The sequence below is a fragment of the Pyrus communis genome, chromosome 13, assembly GCF_963583255.1.
Source record: "Pyrus communis chromosome 13, drPyrComm1.1, whole genome shotgun sequence".
Classification (NCBI taxonomy): Eukaryota; Viridiplantae; Streptophyta; class Magnoliopsida; order Rosales; family Rosaceae; genus Pyrus; species Pyrus communis.
In genome coordinates, this window is record NC_084815.1 from 178,043 (window position 1) to 204,073 (window position 26,031).

The window sequence follows — 26,031 nt, forward strand, 5'->3', positions numbered from 1 at the left end:
TTCGGGTTTGATATTTTTGAAACTGGCCAAAACCAAACCGAGTCGACCTTATGTTTTTTAATTATTAATTTAATTTATTTCACATGTCACCATATTATAGGTTATTCGGTGATTATTATAAGTTGTAATAACAACTAACAATTATGATATTTGTTTGTGTTTTTTGCTTAGATTGTAGCTAATAAGTTGTTTCAAACATGAGATTTTGTTTAATTGAAACTTAAGTTTCATAAAACTTAATTTTTCAATCGAATTGGAATGTGCGAAATGTGTGGATGTTTGTAAAATTAAACTCTTAGAATTTTGGACCTTTTTCATTGATATGTTGGAATAGGCATAAACTGGCCAAATCAAACTGTGGTTTAAATCACGATACTAATCAAAACCGAACCAGAACAGTGAAATACTAATTGACTGGGTAATATATTGAGTGCCAAACCAAATTAAACCGAACTACACCGTTTAGGAGGGCAAGTTAGAAGATTCGGCAATAGATTTGGGGTGAAATTGGAAAGGTGAAAAAGCTAGTCTCTCACCCCGTTGATCACTTTTTGGTCCCAAACAAATGAACTTCCTCTCTGCTCACCTCTCTCGCTCCACCACCACCTGCGTCGCGCACGGCCCCCGTACCTCCTCAACCAGACTGCACTGACCCCACAGCCACCCTGACGGTGAAGAGTCATCGTCCCAGTCCAAATACCAGGGTTCCAGTGTTTTTTATTTACTGTATTACTTGAGTTTTCTCAATCTTGTCCGTCTTCCTTGATCATTCTACTGCCGCTTCCACAATGGCGAAGAAGTATGTGACAACAGAGAATGCGCCCCTCTCTCAGTTCGGTGTATTGGTAGCGCAATTGGAGTCCATAGTCGCCTCAGCATCCCATAAACCTCAGGAGCCACTTCTATGTTTCGATCTCCTCTCCGATCTCATATCCGCCATTAACGAAGAGCCCAAGGTCCCTCTCACTCCATGCTCTTTCCACTTTTACTCAGTTTTTAGTACATTCTATTCTGCATCCGAATTGGGATTTGATTTGGTATATATCTACTAAGTAGAGCTTCCGTGGTATTTTCCTTCCTTGTTTGCCCATAGTGTTGGCGACTGATGAGTGCGCATCTTGATTTGATTGATCCTGAATTCTTGTAAATAGTTTTCAAATTGTAGGGGCTGAGTTGTACATATCACCACTTGGATGGATTAGATCTTCAGTACATTATAGTATTTGTTATGAGTGATGGATGAATTTCTGTACGTGTAAACTGTTAACGGTCGGTGTTGAATTGATGACTTGCAGGAATCCATTTTGTTGTGGCAAAGAAGATGCGAGGACGCATTATATTCCTTGCTGACTCTTGGTGCTCGGCGACCTGTCCGCCATCTGGCTTCAGTTGCTATGGCGAGGGTTATATCCAAGGGAGATGGCATTTCTATATACTCTCGAGCGAGCAGTCTCCAAGGCTTTCTTTCTGATGGAAGGAGGAATGAACCACAAAAAGTTGCTGGTTAGTACAAATGATCGGACCTATTAATGTGTTCCACTTTTATGTGCATTTTGTGTGAACTGGTAATGTAGCTCTTCGGTATGTAGGTTATATGGTCTAGCTCCTAACCACTGTTTCTATTTGTTTATATATAGTTTAACTCAGTCATTTTCCTGATTTAGTGCACTTAACATTTTCCGTTTTCTGTTTTTTGTGTGTGCGCTTTGTTTTAACATTAATAATTATCATTTCAAATACTATGATGTAGGTGCTGCACAGTGCTTAGGAGAATTATATAGACATTTTGGGAGGCGAATCACATCGGGTTTACTTGAAACGACTATCATTGCCACGAAACTTTTCAAGTTTAATGAGGTAGTTTCATCGTATCTGTAATTTTTGCCCTAATATTTTTAGCTTTTTTCCTTTTATTGGTATAAAATTTTCAGTAAACTTTCATTATGAAAGAAGTGGAAAGGGATGAAGTGTCTTTGTCATTTTCTGCACCGAGTGAACAATGCTGCTTTTGGGAACTCTATGTTCACACTGACATTTTTACTGCTTCAACTAGTAAAGGATCCTATGGTCATTCCTAAATAGTTGGGAAGTACTAGTCAAGACTCAAAATACTTTGAAATAAAGCATTCTCCCCCAAGTATTCCGTAGGCTTGCCATATGATTGAATATTGAATATATTTTATGTTTTCATTTTTGGGTTCTTGATTTTTCTTGTGTGTTGGGCCTCTAAGTTGAACTGCATGTAACTCAGGAATTTGTGAGACAAGAAGCTTTATATATGCTTCAAAATGCTTTGGAAGGCTCTGGTGGAAACGCAGCAGCTTCAGCATATACAGAGGCATTTCGTCTCATCATGCGGTTTGCAGTTGGTGATAAATCATTTCTTGTTAGAATTGCTGCTGCAAGATGTCTGAAGGCATTTGCCATTATTGGAGGACCTAGTCTAGGGGTGGGAGAGCTAGACAGTTCAGCTTCTTATTGTGTCAAGGTAGATGCTTTTCATTGCCAAGTTTTTCTGGTTGGTCTTGTACTTTTTGAGTGTTTCATATTTCAGTCTTAAACTTACCCATTTGGCCGGTGCTTATAGTAGGCCCTTGAGGATCCTGTTTCTTCTGTCCGTGATGCATTTGCTGAAGCATTGGGTTCGTTGCTTGCTCTTGGAATGAATCCTCATGCACAGGTTTGCATATGTTTCTGTGATATTTTTCCTTATCTATTCGAAGTTTCATCTAACTAGGTCAACAATCTAACCGTAATATGTTATATTGCTCCTAGGTTCAACCAAGGGGGAAAGGACCTTTCCCTCCAGCAAAGAAACTGGAAGGTGGTTTGCATAGACATTTAGCATTGCCTTTCACAAAAGGTATTTTTGTAGTTTTCCTGCTAGTGTGGGTGCCCTTACATTAAGACTTTTCCTGCTACTGAATTTGAAAGATGTTCATAATTCATGGGATTAGTGAAACTAAAATTTTTCCAATGTGTAGTTGGAGCTCGGTCAAAGGATGTGCGAGTTGGCATAACCTTGTCTTGGGTATTCTTTTTACAGGTAGATGCTGATATTGACTTCCTCTCCTTTTTCGTTCCCCTCTCCTTTTGTTGTTCTGGTGAATCCTGAGTTGAATTCCATGGACCAAAACCATCTTGAATGCGGATAATTTATTTGACAAGAAAGTGTTATCCATTTAACAATATTTCTGCCGTTAATTTGGTTTCACTGCATTTAATGTCTGTTTTGTATGGTGTTCCCTAAACCAGTCTGCCCTCTGACAGCCCTAGGTTCGAAAGGAGCATGCAGTTATTTTACATTTTGCCTGAGTAGCAGTGCTTATTTATTATTGGATTGTATATTGCAGGCGATTCGTCTAAAATACATGCATCCAGATAGTGAGCTACAAAACTATGCAATTCAGGTTGTGGAAATGCTTTGTTCCGATAATTCTGTTGATGCCCATGCACTGGTATTCTTCTACAAATTCATGGCCTTCAACTCTTTAATATAATGTATATTCTCTTTTAAGCTCTGTCTTTGTAAAAAGAATTGATAAATTTTAGTTTCTCAAAAAAAAAAAAAAAAAAAATACAAAAAACAAAGCTTAGAGGCTACATTCTTTGCACGAGTTCAATTACAGGTTGCTTTATGCCACCAGCATGAACAATGTGATATATTTTCTTTAGCACTTTTGAGAAATAAATACTGGTGCATGTCTAGATATTCTGGAATTTGAAGGATGAAATTATACTCAGATTCCAAGGCTGTGATGCTATTTTTTCTTTAGTTGCTGAATAAGGATGAACTTATCAGTATATGAAGAAGTACAAGTTTGATGCATCATGCATTAAAAAATAAGACGGTTTCTCCACTATGTACATGACCAAGCTTTTTGTTACCTAAATCTGATGGATCCATAATATGAGTTACTGTAACAACTTCATTGATTGCTAATGTTGTCATGAATCTTCTTGTTCTTTAATTTAAAGAACTGACCATTATCCCTCATTTGCTTTACTCAAGGCTTGTGTGCTCTATATCCTTCGTGTTGGTGTTACTGATCAAATGGCAGAGCCTACGCAAAGGAGTTTTTTGGGTTTTCTTGGGAATCAGGTTATCTAAATTATTTCCTGTTTTGTTGTCATGGAGGTGTTCTTTCAATTAAATCTTCTGATGGTTACATGTTGTTCTGTGCTATCCTTTGGTAATTGAATGTTTTTATGAAACTTGCAGCTTATGTCTCGAGATGCCAGTCCTTCCATGAAAATTGCCGCTCTACGTACTGCATCATATACCCTGAAAACGCTGGGAGAGGTAAGTGTCTCTTCAATGATATAATAATCAATTCTTATTTTTAACTTTTGTATGGTTGTAATGTTATTTACATACTGATCTCCTGAGGAATTATTCCATTTAAATATTAATATGGTATGTTCACATTATCAGTTATATCTTGAACATTTTTCTTGCTGATTGACATCATAGAATGGAAGAACACCGTGATGTTAGTTGTTCCTCTTGTAGTTAATTCGGAAGTTGTGTTTGCTCCATCAATTTGCAGGTTCCACTTGATTTCAAGGAAGTTCTTGACAACACTGTTGTTGCAGCAGTATCTCATTCGTCACAACTCGTAAGCTCTGATTTCTTTCTTACTTGAAGGCAAAGGTCTTTACAACAACAACAACCAAGCCTTATCCCACTAAGTGGGGTCAGGTGTTTGATAGATTAAAAATTATTATGCTCCTTTCATCGATATGATATCTCTTAGTTGAAGTTTAATTGATAATCTTTCGTCAGGTTCGAATTGAGGCTGCTTTGACATTACGTGCCCTGGCTGAGGTTGATCCCACCTGTGTTGGTGGTTTAATTTCTTATGGAGTGACCATGCTAAATGCTTTGAGAGAAAATGTGGCATATGAGAAGGTGCGATGCGATGTTGACTGTTATGTCTTTTCGACTTCATTTTATTGATTTCTGGTCAATTTATTTGTCTTATGATAATGTATGTAGCTTGTTTATTCATTTGCAAGTTCTGAAAGTTTTTCTTGGTGGTAGTAGTAGCTATTGTTGCTTGTTTGTTTTGTTTTGTTTTGTTTTGTTCTGTTCTGTTTTTGTTTGTTCTTTCATCAGCATGCCTATGTCAGTCATAGTGCCTTATCAAACTATTCCTGTTTATTTTGATGGTAACTGCCTGGAGTTTTTCTCTTCCTGTTTTCTGCTTTCCGGTCGTGGCTTCATATTCTAGCTGTTACATGTTCTTTTTGCCTATGCCACAGTATTTCATACCACAGTGTTTCATATTCTAGCTGGTTAGTCAGCTGAGCTGGTGGTACCTCTTTCAGTTGACGCTTCTACATATAGTCTCCCACATAAATCACTTGTTGCCATGTTTTATTGGTCCTTCTCATGAAGCATCCAACTTTTTGCAATTTCTTTTTTGAAGTTTCAATGTTTTCAGAGCACAGTTTAAAGTTAGCAAACCACTTTTAGGAATCTTGGGCCAGTGGAATAATGACAAACTTTTCATTGTCATATTCTGTGTGTTGATTGTAAGCATTCTTTGGAATGTGTCCTATAATCCTATTAACTATGGCATCTGTTAAGTAAATTGCTCTTATTTATGTTTCTCAGGGGAGTACTTTGCAATTAGAGCTTGATTCTTTGCATGGACAAGCTACTGTCTTGGCAGCTCTGGTGTCCATTTCCCCAAAATTGCCTCTCGGTTTTCCTGCCAGGTAAAGATGTCATCTTATTTTGTGTGTCCACAAGGAACAAATAAGAATTAGATATCTATAGGAGATACCAGTCATTGGTTCTGTGGCTTAGCTGTAATAGAAGCCTTCTTATTCCCAAGAAACAGAAGTAGATACGTTGGCTATTTATCACCTTTTTTCTTAGCATCAATTGTTGGAGCAGTTTCATCCTTTTTGTTTCCTTTATCTTTAATTTGTTTTCTTCATGTCATATATACTGCTGGGGGCCTTTGAATTCCACCGTTTTATATTTGGCGTAGATTTTTATTGTTATGGTCATTGTTACATTCAACCTGTTTTTTTTCCTGTCACTGTGAACTGTTGGTTTTTTAAAGCTAGTTTTTACGTGTTGCTATTACAGATTGCCCAGGTCAATCCTTGAAGTTACAAAGAAGATGCTGAATGAATCTAGTCGGAACCCAATGGCAGCTACAATTGAAAAAGAAGCTGGGTGGTTACTTTTGTCATCCCTGTTAGCTTCTATGCCAAAGGAGGTAGAAGATCATCGCTGTATCTTTTAATTTTCTTCACTAGGCAATATTCAGTTCAGTCCTGGCATCGATTCCATTAGATATCCTAATCTACTTTTACCTTTCAAGTCACAGGTTAAGGAGCTTGTATTATTGAACTAAAAGATATGCTATATGTACGTTAAGGGGTTTTTCTTCATGCATGCAGGAACTTGAAGACCAGGTTTTTGATATTCTTTCCTTGTGGGCTTCCCTCTTTACTGGAAATCTAGACGACGAAACTAACCAAACTGGAGATTTGACGAGTAGGATACGGTTAGTATGTATTGTATAATTTCTGTATACTGGCTTATGTCCTCATATTCCTCAAACTCTCTCAGTTTACTGCACTTTCCTGCTTCTGTCTTTAAACTTTTGAGATTCTCAAGGTATTTAATGCATTAGCCATTGCAGTACGATTGAACTATCTGATACACGTTAGGGCTAGGGCGTACATGACTAATTTCTTTTTCAGCGGTAAACAATTTCATCTTGTTGCCTTGTAGAATGTGGTCTGCTGCAGTTGATGCACTTACTGCATTTTTAAGATGCTTTCTTTCTCCTAATGATGGGAATAACGGGATTTTGCTTCAACCTGTACTTGTATACCTGAGTAGGTAAGTTCGTTTTATCTCAATTTTGTTCTCTAATTTGTCCAATTTATGGTTGGTTCTGGTCACTGCATGTCTTGCTGTTACAAGGACAAGTTTCATATGCTCAGTTTAAACTTTAAATCAGAAGCTGTGTTACTTTTAGATCATGCTCAAAACTATTTTCTGAGATGAGATGGAATGCAGGGCTTTATCGTATATATCGCTGATAGCGGCCAAGCAACTACCAAATGTGAAGCCTGCTTTGGATATATTTATCATCCGGACATTAATAGCTTACCAGTCTCTTCCTGATCCAACAGCATATAAGAATGACCACGCCATGGTTCTTCAAATTTGCACAAGCCCATTCATGTAAAGTTAGCTGCCTATTATACTGTCGCATTACCTTGCATTTGACTTCTTTTTTCTTTCTGTCGTAAATAAAAGGACATTAGCTCAACTGCCAGGACCTATTTAAAAATTTAAATGTTATTTTGTGTCTGACTTGGATTTTTTTTCCTTGCTGCTGACATAAAAGAGAGGCTTCTGGATGTGAAGAAAGTACATGCTTGAGGTTTCTGTTAGACAAAAGAGATGCATGGTTGGGTCCCTGGATTCCTGGAAGGTGTCTACCTTTCCACTGGCTTTGTCTTAAACTACTACTGAACATTGTAATTTAATTTTGTCAGAGCTTCAGAGCTTCAGAGCTTTCAGTCGTTTTCTTTGCTTCTTTTTCAGTTCAGGTGATATTTGTTTATTGTTAATTGTGTTTACTTAGAGATTGGTTTGAAGATGAACTTCGTGCTTTTCAAGGTGGCAAAAACGGGCTTATTCCTTGTGTCTGGGAGAATGAAGTTTGTAGCTTTCCTCAGGTACAGTTTTTTAACTGTTGTAAGTCAGATTTGTTTATTTTAGCTTTGCTATGTTGAAGCTATTGAAGTCAGCTCCTGTACTTAATGTTTATAGAGACATGCTTCTGTCAATACTGATGGTTACTTTTTAAACTTGCTTATGAAGCCGGAACCAGTAAACAAGACATTGGTGAACCAGATGCTCCTCTGCTTTGGCGTCTTGTTTGCCTCTCAGGTAGGGAAACTTTGTCATATTTGGACTTCTCTTACAAGTGACTGGTTGGTCGTTGACATCAGTTGGAACTAACATCCCAGGATAGTGGGGGGATGCTGTCACTTCTTGGAATGATTGAGCAGTGCCTGAAAGCTGGAAAAAAGCAACCATGGCATGCAGCGAGCATAACCAATATATGTGTGGGGTTACTTTCAGGATTTAAGGTGCTGGTTTTACTTTTCTTATCTACTATATCTTGTTTTGCGCAGCGAGCATAAGCAATATATGTGTGGTTACTTTCAGGATTTAAGGTGCTGGTTTTACTTTTCTTATCTACTATATCTTGTTTTGCAATGTCTGGCATTAAAATTAATGTTTAAATGCTTTCCTCAGGCTTTGCTTTCCTTGCGTCCCCAGCCATTATCACTTGAGATACTAAATTCCGCACAGCCGATATTTCAGGTGCCTAATTTAATAAAGATGGATATGTTATTGGTCAGGAAGTGTGGTACTCACACACCAACTGTACTGACATGTGTTGTCCTAATTTAACAGAGCATTCTGGCAGAGGGAGACATCTGTCCATCACAACGTAGGGCTTCATCAGAATGTCTTGGTCTTTTAGCTCGTCTTGGAAATGATATCTTTACAGCAAGAATGGTCAGTTTTGTTATTTGAATTTCTGTCATGTTGCTGACCGTGCAGCTTTCCTTTTCTCTCTCTCTTCCTCTGCCCACATCTTTCCTTCCCACTCTGATTCATTGTTTGGGTGTCAAACAGACTAGATCTCTGCTTGGTGACCTAACTGGGGCAACAGATTCAAACTATGCTGGATCAATTGCTTTTGCTCTTGGCTGCATTCATCGCAGGTGACATTGAAATTCCTTTTAAGTTCGTTTTATGAATATTTACAGGAATATTCTGAGTGGTACTCTTAAATATTAAGTCTTAATCTTAAGTAGCATATAGAAAAGTCTATTCTATCGCTTTCTTTTGCAACCTCTTTCTATGTAGCAGATACATGCCTGAAGGTAGGTGTCGTTGTATCACACTTGCATTGCACCTCCCTTGGTGCTATTAAATTTGAAAGTTTCCTCAGAATGTGAGTCACAACTCATGAGCCATTTGCAGTTGATATATAGTTCATATCCGGGGGAGACAATTGTGATAATCACTTGAGTTAGGTCTATATATACTAAAACTATTGTTTGTTTATCACATCACATGCAGATTTTAGGATGAGTTGTTCACTCGTGGAGTCCTACTATTACCTGATATCTTTGCCAATCCTTTTTTTTTCTTTTGATTTTTAAATTTTCAATAAGTGATCCTTTTGATGATGAACTAGATATCTTAAGTAGAAGTTATACTTTTTCTCACTGTCCTTACATATTATGCCTGCAGTGCAGGAGGCATGGCATTGTCAACTTTAGTGCCTTCAACTGTGAGCTCAATCTCGTTGCTTTCTAAAAGTTCAATAGCTGGTTTACAGATATGGTCTTTGCATGGGCTTCTGTTGACCATTGAAGCTGCTGGCTTGTCCTTTGTATCTCAAGTCCAGGTAACTCATGTTTTTAATGGTTGTATGTGTTAAAGTAATGCTATTTACATTGGCATAAACTGAATACAATTTTGGCAATAGAAGGAAAGAAATTTGCAACTGTTGTGGTATCTTTTTATGTTAGATTCTGTTCAGTACTCTCTTGAGATGGTAGTATTTTTGTTACTAATTGTTTCGTTAACTTGGATAAGTATATTGTTGTTTATTTAGACCTCGAAGTGATTTTACAGAAACTTTTGGCATGCTTTGACCTTTGTATCTCTGAGGCAACATGATACTTCGTATTAAAAGTCAGACCCTATGACTGATTAACTGTTTGTAAACTATCAAGGGTATTGATGGTGAATAAATGACATTTGTTTGAATTGCTCTGCTGCCTTGTTTAAATGATACATTTGTGAGTAGTATCGATATCTCTTGTATTGTGTACTGAAAAGTGATTGCACTTATATGAAGTAGATTAACTGATAGGGTTTTCTTAATCAGTGATAACTGATAGCCTCTAAGTTCTAACTATGTGTATTTTTTGTTAGGTTTTGTTATTAGAGCAGACTGTCATCTTAGATTTGTACCTCTTTTCAGACGAATTTTTAGTTTGTACTTGACTCAACATGTTCTCTTGTCACATTTCTTCTCTGTAGGCAACACTTGGTCTTGCTCTGGAAATTCTTTTGTCCGAGGAGAATGGATGGGTTGCACTTCAGCAAGGTGTTGGTCGTCTTATAAATGCTATTGTTGCTGTTCTTGGTCCTGAACTTGCCCCTGGCAGTATTTTCTTTTCACGTTGCCAGGTATTATTTTATTATCATAGTTTTCCACTACCTCTGAGCTTCTGCTGTAATACTAATATGTTTTATCATGTTTGGAATTGGCATATTTCAGAACATACTGATTAAGTTTAATTTTATTTTTCTTGGTGAAATTTCAACAGACTTAACTATCATCTCTTTCCATTCATATTATAGTTAATGACTGATGTCCATTTGTTGATTTTTTTTTCAATTTTTATTTTTGTAGTCTGTTGTTTCAGAGATAAGCTCTGGGCAAGAAACAGCAACGATGCTCGAGTATGTATTCCAATTTGTTCAAGCCTTATTTAGTTTTCATGTAATATGTTCTCTTCTGCAATTGTTTGTTTTGGTTTTGTGTTAGAGAATAGAAATTGGCTCCATTCAAAAGCTATTATTGTTGCAGGAGTGTACGCTTTACCCAGCAACTTGTTCTTTTTGCACCACAAGCTGTTTCCGTGCACACCCATGTGCAAACTCTTCTACCTACTTTGTCCTCAAGACAGGTTTTGTTTCTGTGGCTGGTGAAATTCATATGCTTATATATTTCTGCTTCTTTCCATAATATGAAGATTTACCCTTTTTCCTCTCCTATTTCAAACAGCCAGCATTAAGGCATCTAGCTGTTTCCACTCTACGACATCTGATTGAAAAAGATCCAGTATGCCCTCATGTTATTTTCTGTCTTCAAATACAAGTCTCATCACGATAAATCATATCATTCATTGATTCTCCATTATACAGGTCTCCATTGTTGTTGAGCAAATAGAGGAGAAGTTATTTCACATGCTGGATGAAGAAACAGATTCTGAGTATTTACTTCCCTTTTAGCCTGGTTTCTTGTAGTGTGTTCTTCCCCCATCCCCCCGTTTTTTGTGACATTCATTTTTAAGTTTTATAGAGAGAGAGAGAGAGAGAGAGAGAGAGAGAGAGAGAGAGAGAGAGAGAGAGAGAGGCAAAATAACGTATCTCCCCTTATTTTTATCCTTGTAGGATAGGGGATCTGGTGCGCACCACAATCATGCGATTGCTCTATGCATCATGCCCTTCCTGTCCATCTCATTGGATATCAATTTGTCGTAATGTGGTAAGCTCCTTTAGTCTGTTTCTTTTAATCCAGAGTGTTACACGGATAATAACATTTTGGATGTAAATTTTGAAGGGAAAAAAAAAAAGAGACGAAAACTATTTGGAATACCTTTATACTTCTATTCATTGAGCTTGGTTTCTTCTTGTTAATAGAAGTGTGGTACTTTGTAAATCACTTTATCCCCAATTTTCTTGATTGATAAGCGTTTTCTTTTTCTTGATGGAAGAAGGCTTTGTATATGCTTATTTATACGCAGTAACTGTCTTGTCTTGGAAAGTATAATTACTAATTCAGTGAATTGTCAAAATCTTTCTCAGATTCTTGCCACATCAACACGAAGAAATGCTGATAGTAGTAGCAGCTTAGAAAATGATTCTTCAAAGGGTATGGAGGGTGACCCAAGTGTAAATTTTGGAGAAGCTGATGAGAACATGGTTTCTAGCACCACAGGTGTGCTCCATGGTATTCTGAACAGAGATAAACACCTCAGATACCGAACCAGAGTTTTTGCTGCTGAGTATGTGATGATATTTTCCATGCACTGTCTGAATTTATGCATTAAATCTACTGCACAGAGGTGCACCCCCAAATGTGGCCAAAGTTCACACATGTTGAAGGCTGCAGCCCGAGTTTGTGTCGGGCATGATTCCACAAGGCAAAAACAGATATTGTATGAAAAAGAAACAAGCAAGTGCAGCAGAAGTGCCTATGATTATTATGTCAAGGACCTCAAGAAAAGAATAATCAACGAAGTTTGTGATTGATTTTAAAGTAGCAATTGAAATATCAGATGAAAGAAATTTCATTTAGCATAAAATTAATTTTAGTCTGCATACTGTACGAGCCAGAAGAAAGGTGTAAATGTGCATAGCCCATGCCTTTAGATACCCTCATGTGTTTGACACTTACCAAGGCACAACCCCCCTTTTCCCTTTCAAAGAACTAGTCATGAACTTTTGTCTTAACTTATGCTATTCTTCGTTTAATTGATTTAGTAATTTGTTCCTTTGTAGGTGTTTGAGTTACCTACCTAGAGCTGTTGGAAAGAATCCAGCTCATTTTGATCTCTGTACTGCTAGGAGCCAACCTACTAATAGACAGGCCTCTAGTGATTGGCTCGTCCTCCATATACAAGAACTTATAGCTCTTGCATACCAGGTGTGGATGCGAAGTTTGTTTTTTCTTTTAAATTTTTATTATGTCATATCAAATGCCTGAAATACATGTTAGAGCTGACGTTTCTTGTTAATTTTCTTAGATAAGCACGATCCAGTTGGAAAGCATGCAGCCAATTGGTGTGGGGCTTCTGAGTACCATTACAGATAAGGTGAATTTGTATAAGACATGCTATTCTACTAGTTTATATGCTATCACAGCAGCACCACTTGGTTGGGTAGATTTAGGACTTCTTTGGATATTTTATCTTATTTTTCAGTTGTTCATTATGTTTCTTAATTACTAATTGAGGAAATATCACCTCAGTCCTTTTAACCCTGTAGGAATATAGAAATTTGCAAATACAGTCCTGAGTCATGCTTGGGCTCCTAAAATCCAAGCCTCGCCTGTACTTTGTTTGGCTTTGTCTTGTTCCTCAATATTAAATAAAATAGTTCTTATATGTAATTGAATATGATATGTTTCATATATAGTTCTTAGTACCTCTTCTTCACATCATATTTTCTGATACATACTTGACTTCTATTTTCATTTTCCCTAAATCTTTGACATGGAAGTAGTTTCTATTAATTACTACTCCCTTTTCCTGTCTTACTGTCTTTTAATTTATACCCCCATTGGGCTGAGACGGGAGAGCATCCTATTTTCCATTCTGTACCGTAGCGTATATGTCACTGCTATCTAGTCAGGCAAATTCCTTTGTATAATTTAAATATTTTTTTTATTCTTATATCATGTAGTTTGTTTTGTTCATAAAAATGTCTGTCCTGTGATGCTGGGAACAGTTTGAAAAGACACCTGACCCAGAGCTTCCAGGGCATCTCCTACTAGAACAGTATCAGGTATGTCAGAAGTGTTTGTGCTTTTCTTTCACTTGCTTCTATTGGATTTCCTGGACATAGATTTTAAATTGCAAAAAGATGTTTCATTATCTCTGTGATAGCTCCTTGGAGGGATTTGACAGAGTTTCAGTTTCCGTTTCTCTTTTATTGGGGGAAATGGGAGGGGTGTTTATAATTGAGGCTGTATGAAATTCAGGCCCAGCTCGTATCTGCTGTCCGCACTGCCTTAGACTCGTCCTCTGGCCCTATTCTATTGGAAGCAGGCTTCCAGCTCGCTACGAAGGTTCTCGATAAAGACAAATCTAATTTTATCTTTTCCTAGGTTTCTTCCTATTTATTTATTTGTTTTTGTGTAACTGACAATGTGAAATCAATTGTCATTACAGATACTGACTAGTGGAATAATTAAGGGCGATCAAATTGCTGTTAAACGCGTATATTCATTAATTTCACGACCATTGAATGAATTTAAGGACCTGTATTATCCTTCATTTGCAGAATGGGTCTCATGCAAGGTATATAAATTTCATTGTTCAACTTTGTTTTTACGTTTTCTTGATTGAAGGAATCCATTTTACGTTTTAAAGGGTAAACTAATTTATTAATTGTAATGTAGATCAAGATAAGACTTCTTGCTGCTCATGCCTCTCTCAAATGTTATACATATGCGTTCTTGAGGAGACACCATAGTGGGGTTCCCAATGAATATCTAGCATTGTTACCATTATTTTCAAAGAGTTCAAGTATGCTTGGGAAGTACTGGATTAGTGTTTTGAAGGATTACAGTTATGTATTCTTGTGCTTGCATCTTAAGACAAAGGTCAGCTAAATGATAGGAAAACTGCTAGCTTTCCTCCTTTGCATTTGTGCTTTGTTTTCACTAATATGAATTTTTTTAATGTTTTTGTGGCTACCATCTTATATTTCTTTCTTCTTACAGTGGAATCCATTTCTTGATGGAATTCAGTCACCTCTGGTATCGTCAAAGTTGCAACCTTGCTTAGAAGAATCGTGGCCAGTAATATTGCAGGCAATTGCATTGGATGCAGTTCCTGTGAATATTGAAGAGAACGAGTATTCAAACTCCACTACTCAAAATATATCAAGCAATAACTTATTGTCTGGACATCACATGGTTAAATTGGAATCCGAAGAATATCAATTTCTTTGGGGATTTGCTCTACTTGTCTTATTTCAGGGCCAATATTCTACCCTTGGTGAACTGAGAAGTCCACTTTATTTCATTAAAGCTAGTAACGGTGGAGATTCAGCTAGTGAAGAGTTATCTTTCCCAGGAATTAAGTTGTATGAAATTGCATTACCGGTTTTCCAGTTTCTGTCGACCAAAAGGTTTGCCAGTGCGGGATTTCTCACTCTGGACATATGCAGAGAACTGCTACAGGTGGCTATCCGTTTCCTTCTCTTTCTCTTATTAACTCCTAAAAGATCTAATGTGTGCATAGGCATCCTGTGAAAAGACCCACATGTTCTCATATGCAGTTTTATGTAGGAAGTGATCATCTTCAATACAGAAGCGTCTGAATGACTCATTTTACTGCATTGCAATGATCAAAAGACATTGAAAAAAAGGATTGTCACAGATAAATTATTAATTAATCTCTTCAAATTCTTGGATCCTTATAGTTCTGCTCATTATTGTTTTCTTTCCTTCTAAAGTGATCATCAAATGTTATTCTGTTTATCAGTTACGATGCAAGGGAGTTAATGAGTTTGCAAGTCAAACAGAATAAGTTGTATTCTCAGCGATAGAAAATCTAGTGCAGCACACACACATTGTACAACTCACATCTTTTAATCAAAAGTCCACCTCCCTTTATATGTTTATAATTAGTAAACATTTCCTAAAGATGCAGCGTTACAATGTTGTCAGTGTGGTGCAATATGGTAGATTGATTTAAGAGTTAATTGATTTCTTTTCATTATTTGTGCTGTTGGGTTACTCATGAAGCCATATGCTTCTTAACAATGAAATGAGTTTTTGTTAAGAGAAAGTAGACACCAACTCTGTGTCATCGTTGCAAATTCTATAATTAAGAAAAGTTCTGGAATATGACAGTGGTATCTGACATGTCACTTACGTGTTCCCTGTCTGTTTCTTTTGAATTGTGCAGTCACCGGTTTTGGTCTTCTAATATTACACAGGGCACCTGTTAACTTTGATATTTGTGTAGTAATTCTTTTTTCATATTTGACTGATCCAGGTTTTCTCATATTCTATGTGCATGGATAATTCCTGGGATAGTCTTTCAGTGTCTGTAATATCACAGGTAATAAAAAAAAGTCTTCTTAGATAATTTAAGGCCTTTTTAGTATTATGATGAGTATCTATGCTGCTTCACATGTTGATTTTTCATATTCCAAGCCAATACACGTGAAGAAGTTCTTACCAATTAATTGAGGCTGAATTATCTTTGGATTGTGAATTGTTACTTTCAGAATCTTATGATGTATTTGTTCAATTACTACTTACCATTCCAGTTCCTTGGGTACCATCCACCTGCAGGCTGCAACAGCCAACATGCCTTTTTACACTCGTACTGATATGTCTAAGAACCATTTGCACTTTGCTAAACTTAAGCTCTTTCTATAAAAGTGTGTATGTGGATCTGCAGAACAATAAGTTGATCTGCAGAATAGTAAGTTGATTTTTATTTACTTTTATATATATATATATATAGTTTTTTTTTTTTTTTGAAATTTTAGTGCGCTGGCTTGGTAGGAATCATATACTTTAATAAAGTTGGCTGCATATTTATATGTTTAGAAAATTGTGGCCAGAGATTCCTAGTTGTAATGTCAAAAAGATTTCTGTATGTAAAGACCTTATAAGAGACTAGTTCTCTGTGTGTAATGTGTCAGTCACAGATTCTGAATTTTGGTTTTATTTTGATTCTTTCAAATGTGAAGAACTTCCCTGAATCTTTTCATGAAGTGGGCAACTTTACTTATTTGGCCAGGGAACCTTCCATTTACAGAGACCGTATAAGAGATTAGTTCTGTGTGTGTATTGTCTTTGTCACAGATTCTGAATTGGTGTTTTATTTTAATTCTTTCAATAGATTTTGAAGAACTGCCCTGAATCTTTTTATGAAGTGGACAACTTTGCTTATTTGGCAATGGAACTTTGTTTGGCTTATCTTTACAAAGTGTTTCAAAGGTACTGGAATCTGTCAATCTACGCACTTATTTTTACTTTTTATTTTTAAACTTCTGATATCACTCTCAATCAGCTGAATGTTCATCCCTTTTGTGTTCAGTAGTAAGGCAATTTCTCTGGACAAACTGTCGGAGGATTTGATAACCACATTATTTATCACTGCAGAAACACTTGTGAACTGTTTTCAACCAAGGGTCAGTAAGGTGTATCCATTGTTATAAGTTTGAATGGGAATGATTTCTAAATTCTACAATTGCCGTGCACTTTTTCATAACTGTGTTTTTTATAGAATTCTTAACAACTGTGTTAATCACTAATTTTCATCTTTTCACTGAACTGCATGTTTTGGCTCACAGACACAACTAGTCTCTGCGGCATTGGCGTTTCTTTTAATTGGCTACAAGGGAATCAGAGAAGCCTCGACTGAGTTTTATTTCTCCAAGGTGGACAATTTTTTCAAGTGCACAAGTCTATTATTGAAAAGATTTATTGATGGTGAGCATTGTAACAATGAAACTGATCTGACCAGTCTATTTATCTAATCTGATCAAAAACCAAAACTCTTCCATAGCCTCCATTTTCTTTGTTGTCAATTTACTTTCCAACATAATTCCTACACATCTACCTCCATTTGAGGCCTTTTTTCCTTCTATATTCATGTCAAAGATTATGCCAGTTTTTTTTAATAAAACAGTGGCTTCTTGATTAATAAAGTTAGGCTAAACAGAATTCATTTTGCAGATAAATCCGGTGTTGGTGAAGATGGTCTTGTTCATATGCGAAAGTTATTTGGAACTTGTCTGAATGTGATGACTGATTTGACCGAGGATTGCATTAAGTCCATTCATCTGCAGGAAAATGAGAGATCCGACTTGCACATACTACTGCAAACAAAGCTTGCTTTCTCTCTTGAACAAACTATATCATTTGCCAAGTTGGGTTATGAAATGGATTATCTTGATGAGAATAGAGATGGTGACTCCGTCTATTATCCTATGTTTAAATACTGCACAAAATGTGTTCAAACTGTACTTAGCGATTCAAATGTTCAGGTACTTTCATATGCATTCTTTGTACTTTTATGGTCATTTTTTCCAAGAATGTCAAAACTTCATATAATTTTTTTTTTTTTTTCTATTGTGCACAGGTTCAATCAATTGGGTTACAAGTGCTAAAAAGTTTGGTACAGAAAACCCCAAATGCGGAAGGCAACAATTTTTTAATGCTTTTTGTTGGGGAGCTTACAGCAGATTTTTTTGTGATAATCCAGAATGCTTTAAAGGTGTTTCAGACTATCCTTTTAGATAATTATAACCCCGTTTCCCATTTAGTCTCTGGTATTTGTTGTTCTGAAGGTCTTTTGTTGACAGAAACCTGTAACTGAAAAATCAGCAACTGTTGCTGGCGAATGCTTAAGACTCTTAGTAGTGCTGCAAACACTTTCAAAACCTAGTGAATGTCAGAGAGGTTTTATGAATTTACTCCTGGAAGCCGTAGTCGTGGTTTTCAAGGCTTCAGAAGAAGGTTCTTCACTGGTAATAAAATAAGCAGCCTCTACAGCCTCTAAAATTCAAACTGCCTTTTTATCACTTGTTTGACTGATGGTTTTCCAATCATGCATCATTGGCAGGAAGTCAATACATTAAGAAGCACTGCTGTAAGGCTTGTTTCTCATCTTGCTCAGCTTCCTTCCTCAGCAGTTCACTTCAAGGATGTATTGCTGTCTATGCCTGTAACACATCGACAGCAACTTCAGGTGTCTTTTCCTTTTCCTTTTCTTTGTTGGGTGCACTTGCTAGTGTAGATTGGAGAACGGTAGTCTATGCCGTTGTATTGGATATGTCTTGCAAAAGTACTTTGCTATTGTGTTGGAACTAACTGGAAGACTTGGGAGTTGTAGGCTCAACTTTTTATGGACACTTACAAACAGAATTTAAATGGAATCCCTTTGTGTCTTTTCAGGGGTTCATCCGTGCGTCTGTGACTCAAGAGCATAATGCAACACAGCTGAAGCCCACAACTCCGTGCTTAGAGATAAAATTACCAGTTCCAACAGAGGCAAGCAAAGAGAAACCTCTGCCATCAGCCACCACAGCGCATTCTCTTTCTGATGACCAAGAAATCGAAGAGGAAGAAGAGGATGAAGATGATTGGGATGCTTTCCAGTCCTTTCCTGCCGCTTTAAATGCAGCTGAAAATGAAGCAAAAATAGAAAGCACAGTGGAAGAACCTGACTTGGAAGTGAATACGCAGAGTGATTACACTCATGGAGAATCTATTCTGCATCCTCCCAACAACGTGGATGCAGTCAACGATACAGACCATCAGGAGGCTGGTGAAAGGGAGGTGATATCAGATGGCCTAAAATCCCCACAGGGTAACCCACCAACCAACAATACCGAGGCAGAAGAACCACGTGATCTCCAAACTAATAGCGGTATTATCGGGCCAAACGATGATCAGCATTTGATGAGAGACGAGGAAGTGGTTTCCAGACAAGAGGGAATGGCAGCAGGGTTGAACCAAGTGAGGACTGAGCATGTGGCATCTGAACTTGATGATCCTAGTGAAGATGCTGAAGCATCAGTTGAGATGAATTTAGGGCATCATGTGCAGGAGAAAAAAGAGAAGGGTGATGATAAAGCAGGGCAGGTATCATCAGATCCTGTGCCACTTGACGAGGAAGTGTCTGATAAAAGAGAAGACAAGGAAGAAGCAGCTTCCGAAAAGTCTCGCCTCAAGCACAACCTAGACTGATGGCGCTACGTTAAATTGAGAATTGTGTTACTCTTTAAGTTAACAACAGTATTGATATTATAGTCACTTGTATGAATCATAGAAACAAAAAATATGGTATGATGAGTGAAATCAGAACCCTACCCTTCTCACAAGTTACAACACTATTGCCTTTTATCACCTTCAAGAGATATAGAAAAAATACACGAGTTTGCTTTTTTATTCATATTTTTCGGTCAAGATGAGAACTCTACATTTTCCATTGGAGATGGAAATAACCAACGGAATTATCAAGTGTCGCTCGTTAGTTTCAATAAATAAGAATCCTTGCAATTAATTGCCACATATTTAATATTTTTGCATTTTTCTTTCCTATTCCTTCCCGCCCGGGTCAGAGAGAATATCTTCTTCCATTCTGGGCCTTAATAAAATTGACGAATCTGCCCTTGTATCATTATTTCATTTCCCTTCTGGGTCTTAAATCTTAATCAAACAGTGAACAAACTCCAAACTGCAAGCAGCTCCTACTATGATGGTATTGAATCATCAGCGACTCAAAAGTCGTTAGCTAGATTGACACTGACAATCGGACCAAAAAACACATTTATCATATGAGATTCAATCAAAACGCTTCTACCATCAAAACTCAAAACTGCAACCGTTTTATTTATAACTTTCTCCAACATCACAATCCCATCAACCCTGCCCTGGCGCATCATCTTGCCGCACCAAGTTACCAACAACAACAACAAAGCTATTCCTGTTACATATTCACACCTAAGTGCTAACCCCCCTTCGCCACCAAACCACAAATAACCAAAAATATCTTGCACCAGCAGCAGCAGGAGGCATTGCCTACGACAGCACTGCAAGCTACATTCGGATGTGTCTGCCAGCCAACGCCGTCTGGTATAAGCAGGATCTAAAACAAGATAAAAGAGAAATCAATTAGCAATATGCTGCCGTTGAGAGAAACAAACATCCAAAATTAAGAATTCATCGAGCAACAGATTATGCTTTCTTTGTGGTATGTGGAGAGTTATGGAGGGAAGGGAGGGCGCACCATTGCTGGACCTTCCTGAACTCTGTAAGGACAGGGTATATGTTTTCAAAGGCCTTGTATGTGTCATCCCTCACCTATGACATCAAATTAAACAAAACGTTAGCAGATCGTCCAAACGCAAAAGCAGGAGTCATTAAAATTAGATAAAACAACAAATCACCTTTGCACCCGTAATAACAATTTTCCCTGACACAAATATAAGAAGAACAATCTTCGGCTGCTTCATTCGATATATCAGCCCCGGGAAAAGCTCTGGCTCATACTGCACCCAAATAACACAAGATAATACTAGTTCTTCCTAAGACCACTACGAAGCATACACTTCCAGCCACTATGACGTTTTCATAAGTCAATTAAAAACAAAAGCAAGAGGACATATTCCATACAAGGCCTTACTTTGTACACCAAACTAAAGCATCAGAACTGCTGGATTTTGGTAATGCACTCATACCCAAAGTAAAATTATAATCTAAATGAGCTAGATATTTTAGCCTGCAACAATCTGTTTGACCCCATATGATTCATGTACTGAGTATATACATTGTCTTATTGATACAAAGTAAGTCTTCAGTCTACAACTATTGGGTATATACGGTCCTTGTACTGGTCCAATGTATGTGGGTTCATTGTATTGGTTAAATGAATGTGAGTCCATTGTACGTCTGGAGTCGTGAAGAAAGCAATACACCCAGTTTCAGCAAACTTTCTACGAATTTCGCTTTGCGTTTTAAATATTTACAAGAGTGTTTTAAGCAATGCATTCCTAGTTTCATAAAACTTTCTTCGGACTTCGGAGGCATGTAAAATACGTGGATCTCATTGATTATAACCCTTAAAATGAAAAATGCCCACATAAGAAGATAACTTGATCGTAAAAACATTGGCATCAAATCATAATGGCAATCTAAAATCAATAGACAAATTATGAAACAAAAACAAAAAACATGAAAAAAGAAACCTATAAATCATATCGAATCATATTGGTGTTATGAATTGCTAAAGCCTGGGACAGATGGTTCTCACTTACACTTGAAAAGGCACCATGGGAGTAGGCAAGACCCTCAAGTCTTATCGGGAATTTAACATCACAGGAGCCAACAATATTTTGAATCTTGAAATCCTGATGCTCAGACAAGCATGTATTAAAAGAAGTAATTAAAAAAATATAATATACTCTTAAAAGGTTGAATGCATGAGAGAGAGAGAGAGAGAGAGAGAGAGAGAGAGACCTTGAACTTAGCATTAAACCCAAGCTTCTGGATGATTCGGGCATACTGGGAACCAAAAATATCAAATCAGATAAAAGAACTCTGACACTATTCCTTGCAACCTAATAAGATTCACTCTTCTAACTAAATGAAAAGATAAATTATGAAAAAAATAACCATCGATTCTAAAACCACTTCCACTCCTGACAGCGACCAATAACAAATGAAAAAATATTCAAAGTTGCAATACTTAAGGCTGACGCTCCATGCTCCAAAGCATGGGTAAAAGTCCACTGTCACTATACGCCAGACTTAAAATGCCTAAAATCGGGTCAAAACTTACAAAAACTCACATATATCACTATGTTTTTTGCTATGTTAATACCAATCTGTAAGCATTCAACAGATACCTTCCTCGCTGCCAGTTTTGATTGCTGTTCACTTTTTGCACCGGTGCATACCTGAAGTACCATAAAGATTAAAATTTAAATCTATTAACCATAGGCATCCAAGGTATGATGGGTGCATAACTCAAGAATCAAGATTTAAAATCATAAATAAGGGAGAGCAGGGAAAGTAGAGGGTGTATATCAAGTTGAAAAGGGTCGACAAAATGCAATGCAGTAGTTACCAGGGTTGTGACATGAGTAAACTTAAAGCCAAATTTATTACCATAGAAGTTTAGTAAATAAACATACTCATAAAAGGATCAGTCCATCACCAAATATATATCTTAAGCATCAAAATTTAGGAATTTAAGCATCAACATACCATACATTTTCGACAAGACATGCAATCCAGAAGGACCGTAACCAATCAAACATACACTTTAATTCAGATGCAATAGTCAAAATTAGCAACCAAAAAATGCTCTCCTGTTAAGGATATTCTCTGAATTAAGCAATAGCATTTGACTGCACCCAAAAATTGACACACTCATCATGTAGGATTCCAAACACATTCCGACAAGTACATAATCATCTTTGAATTTGATGCAACACATCAACAGGTAATAGCGCAATCAGTTGGGGTACGATTCAAGTAATATAAACTGTTTTATCAGATCTCACTAACAGGCAAAGATTTAAAGAACAAAGACACTTTCCACAAAAGAAGGAACTGAACAGGAGCAAAAAGATTCAAAAGCAAATCACTTCCAATAATGATATTACAACAATATGAACAGCTGAAATGAAATCATATTGTTGTTAGCAAATACAATCCTAAAAGTTTTTGGGAGGGCTCACCATCTTCCCAGAGGCAAAAATCAAAGCTGTAGTTTTAGGCTCCCTTATTCTCATAATTACAGCAGCAAAACGCTGAAAGACCATTGAATTAAAAATAAGTTAGTATTCACCACTCCAAAATGTCTAAAGTGCCAGAAAATATGCTAACAAAACCAGACTTTACTGTAGGTATAGTTTCAGGTATAAACAATTGCACACACAAGACTATTTCGGTAAAGTGAGCTAGCACCACTAAGGACCCTCTATAAAGTATTTTAGTTAAGTGAGCAAGCACCACTAAGATTATCAACATACCACTGGAACGAATTATACAGCCAAACTTACAAAAACCCTTGCATACCTTGGGGTTGTACTCTGCATTTCGAGCTTGCAACGCAATTTGCTTAAGATCCAATTTACAATCCAAGTTAACTGTAGATACGATATTCCTACAAACACAACCATGGGCAAGAATAAATCATCACTATTCTTCTTCAGAAATAAAGAACTTTGTTGATCACAGAAGGGAGGCCTATAGGGTTGAGGTTGATTAAAAAACATTGATTATGCATGGGTATAGTCCAAGTCTTAATTTTCTTCGAAAAAATAGAACTTTACTGCTAACAAACAATAGAACTGCAAAAAGAAGAAGTGATCAAGAAGGCCACTACAGAACAAACAGAATGCAAAGACTATCAACCAGCAGCTTCTGATGACAAGTGCTAGCCACAGCTTCATTTCCAATAACAGAGACTAATATTGAAGGAAAGGTTTCTTTGGCAGATAAAATTCAAGTCCTACAAGCTTTAGACAAAGGACATAAACACACACAACAAAAAATTTCTTGTGGGTTGGGTAAAAAAGTCAACTTCCACCACAAAAATGGGAAAATTTCCAACTTTTCAAAAGTACAAAGCATCTCACGGATACAAATGAAACAGTAGAACCCATAATTTTGCATCTCCGTTTCCCTGCTGAAACCCACCATAACCCCGTAAACTCCGAACAGAAGCTCGCGAAACCAATCAGATCGAAACAAACCCACAACGCAAAACTCGATTCAGAAGCCATGTACATGGATATTGGATCGAGAAAATGAAACTAGAAACTTCAAACGAGAGAGAGAGAGAGAGAGAGAGAGAGAGAGAGAGAGAGAGAGAGAGAGACTTACTGAAGAGTGGGAACGATGCCAGAGGGGTGAATGGAAAGATCCACAGGTTGGCTCTCTTCTAATCCACCTTGATCCCCCATTCCCAGTATCCCACTTCAAGGCTTTGTCGATTTTCCAAAAATACTACTTTACGGTAAAGAAATAAATCAAATCAAAGTTTAATTCTTTAAATTTTCTTCTGGATTCCAAGCAATTGGTCTATTGATCGTCCTCAATCAGATCTGCACAACCTCCTTTTTCCACAATTTCTGAGCTTTCAATAATCTAGGGTTTCGACAATAATCGGGAAAGAAAATGAGAAGTTGAGAAATTGAAATCGGCGAGAATTCGCGGGAAATTTGGGAAATGGGGGTGGGAAATTTTCAAAAAAGATGTTCTTTTATAGGTTTTGATGTAAGAAATTGGAGAGATATGGGGGTGAGGGGGTGAAAGGGGTGGGTTTTGTATCTCAGCGGAGGAAATGCGAACGAGGATTATATGAGACTTGCGAGCAGGGCCTTTCGCTTTTGTTGCCTGGCTTGGCTCCGCTGCTTTGTCGTTTTTCTATATATATAGGCCCACCGGCTTATTCCCACCTAGCCAGTCATTCCCTTGCAATTACCGGATATTGCCGGTTTGGTCTTGTGATTTTAAATCTCCTACGCTATGGTATTCATCTCATTTGTTGACACTTGATCACTCATTTAAACTTTACTTTACAATGATAACCCTTCAATTTATATTTTTAATTTTAAAAATGACACGTGTCACTCGAGTAAATATCTTATTTTAATTACAGAAATTTTAAACTCTGTGTTTGTCCGAGCAGGATAAAGGGTGGCAATTGGAGTTCACAAGTTGAATTGTGTCAACAACATGATTAAACTCAATTTCAACATCACAAGATTATTTTGTCCAAACAAAACATCACAAGATTATTAATTGAGTGATTTTTCCTACAACATAATTATTGTATGTGTTACTCGATTAACTCCTTCAATGTTCGTAAATCCATAATTATTAATTAAATATACTAAGCTTCTTATCAAATTCAATGTTAGTTCTTAACGAATCAACCAATAAAAGGTTGTTTCGAACTTGGCATCTATCATAAATATATTTGGTACTTTATAGCTTCTATAGTCTATTCCGTAATAGTTGAATATAAACTTATTCATATACCTCGTGTACATATTAACGATTGATTTTATAGTTAAATCTCAACTTATTCATATTATTAACAATTTAACACGAGCAACATACACATGATATGCATGTGTGAGAGGCTATAAGGAGTTGTAGATTATAGAAAAATTAGGACACCGGGTGACGCATTAAAGAAGTAAGGGTTAATAGAATGAACGAGGGGATATATACTTGGGAATCACTCAATCTGGGGACAATGAACTCGCTCAACGCCGCTAATCATAGATTCACTCAACACGATCAAACCTAACACTTGATTTAAGAAAGGAGAAAACTCTCTCTTCTTAGATTACTTTTTTAATTCACTAATTGGCTGATTTTTCAGTATATAAGGATCCAAGGAGATTACAATAATTGATAGGATAAATATTCAACACTAAGGATTATAGTTTCTAGACATCTAACTAAAACATGGCTTTGAAAGATGAAAAACCACCAACGTCCACATTTACTGTAGGGATCATACTTCTTGTAGTACCTACATCAGCGTGAGTTGTAAATTGAAATAACCTTAACGCCCTTAGTTTTATGAGCAATTGTTAAAAATCATTATTACGTTAAAGGCAAATTTGAGATTTTATCCTCTTTGGTTGACGAAGAAAGTTCTCTTAATAATAGTGTGTGTGTTTATATACTGTATTTATTTCTCAAATATTAGTTTCTCAATTGTACCCAACAAGACTTATCGTGATTTGAAAAAATCTCTTTAGGTTCTCAAAATCAAACTAACACCATTGAGGTTTAGATCATTACCACATTACACCATTCGTTAAAATTTCTGACTGGCTAGGTTTGGATAAGAAGATTAACTAGCTAGGTTTGGTAATATGAGGAAGAAGCAGTGTTCAAAATATCGGTATCGTGGGTTTCAGCTTACAAGTTACAAAGAAGGAAAGAA

The 26,031-nt window shown here is 36.9% G+C and overlaps 2 protein-coding genes across 4 annotated transcripts; one reads left to right on the plus strand and one right to left on the minus strand.

Annotated features, from left to right (window-relative positions):
• Window positions 1-537: 537 nt before the first annotated feature.
• On the plus strand, window positions 538-19,772 carry LOC137713680 (protein SWEETIE-like). 3 transcript variants are annotated; one of them, XM_068453012.1, is made up of 48 exons: window positions 538-956; window positions 1,296-1,503; window positions 1,751-1,857; window positions 2,252-2,488; window positions 2,591-2,680; window positions 2,776-2,863; window positions 2,985-3,046; window positions 3,354-3,458; window positions 4,013-4,102; window positions 4,223-4,303; window positions 4,551-4,619; window positions 4,787-4,912; window positions 5,621-5,724; window positions 6,104-6,236; window positions 6,421-6,527; window positions 6,758-6,868; window positions 7,049-7,216; window positions 7,383-7,469; window positions 7,623-7,716; window positions 7,862-7,930; window positions 8,011-8,133; window positions 8,303-8,371; window positions 8,465-8,569; window positions 8,690-8,778; window positions 9,314-9,470; window positions 10,112-10,261; window positions 10,488-10,537; window positions 10,665-10,764; window positions 10,863-10,919; window positions 11,003-11,070; window positions 11,252-11,345; window positions 11,666-11,865; window positions 12,362-12,506; window positions 12,607-12,675; window positions 13,310-13,366; window positions 13,563-13,649; window positions 13,753-13,881; window positions 13,983-14,186; window positions 14,307-14,768; window positions 15,589-15,654; window positions 16,447-16,544; window positions 16,648-16,738; window positions 16,901-17,039; window positions 17,286-17,596; window positions 17,692-17,826; window positions 17,915-18,079; window positions 18,175-18,300; window positions 18,507-19,772. In XM_068453012.1, exons 1-48 carry the CDS (start codon window positions 789-791, stop codon window positions 19,299-19,301), a joined length of 6,645 nt encoding a protein of 2,214 aa, XP_068309113.1. In that variant the 5' UTR covers window positions 538-788; the 3' UTR covers window positions 19,302-19,772. The 3 variants fall into 3 exon arrangements, with proteins under 3 accessions (XP_068309113.1, XP_068309111.1, XP_068309114.1); XM_068453010.1 differs by having other exon boundaries at window positions 16,645-16,738; window positions 18,507-19,771; XM_068453013.1 differs by lacking the exons at window positions 538-956; window positions 1,296-1,503; window positions 1,751-1,857 and having other exon boundaries at window positions 2,349-2,488; window positions 2,588-2,680; window positions 16,645-16,738; window positions 18,507-19,771.
• Window positions 19,773-19,919: 147 nt separating this feature from the next.
• Window positions 19,920-24,451, minus strand: LOC137713681 (TATA-box-binding protein 1). Its single transcript, XM_068453014.1, has 9 exons — window positions 23,949-24,451; window positions 23,139-23,226; window positions 22,799-22,870; window positions 21,962-22,012; window positions 21,573-21,617; window positions 21,371-21,463; window positions 20,504-20,605; window positions 20,344-20,417; window positions 19,920-20,202 (listed from the first exon to the last, which is right to left on the minus strand). Coding segments are annotated over exons 1-9 (606 nt in total). The 5' UTR covers window positions 24,029-24,451; the 3' UTR covers window positions 19,920-20,201.
• Window positions 24,452-26,031: the final 1,580 nt, after the last annotated feature.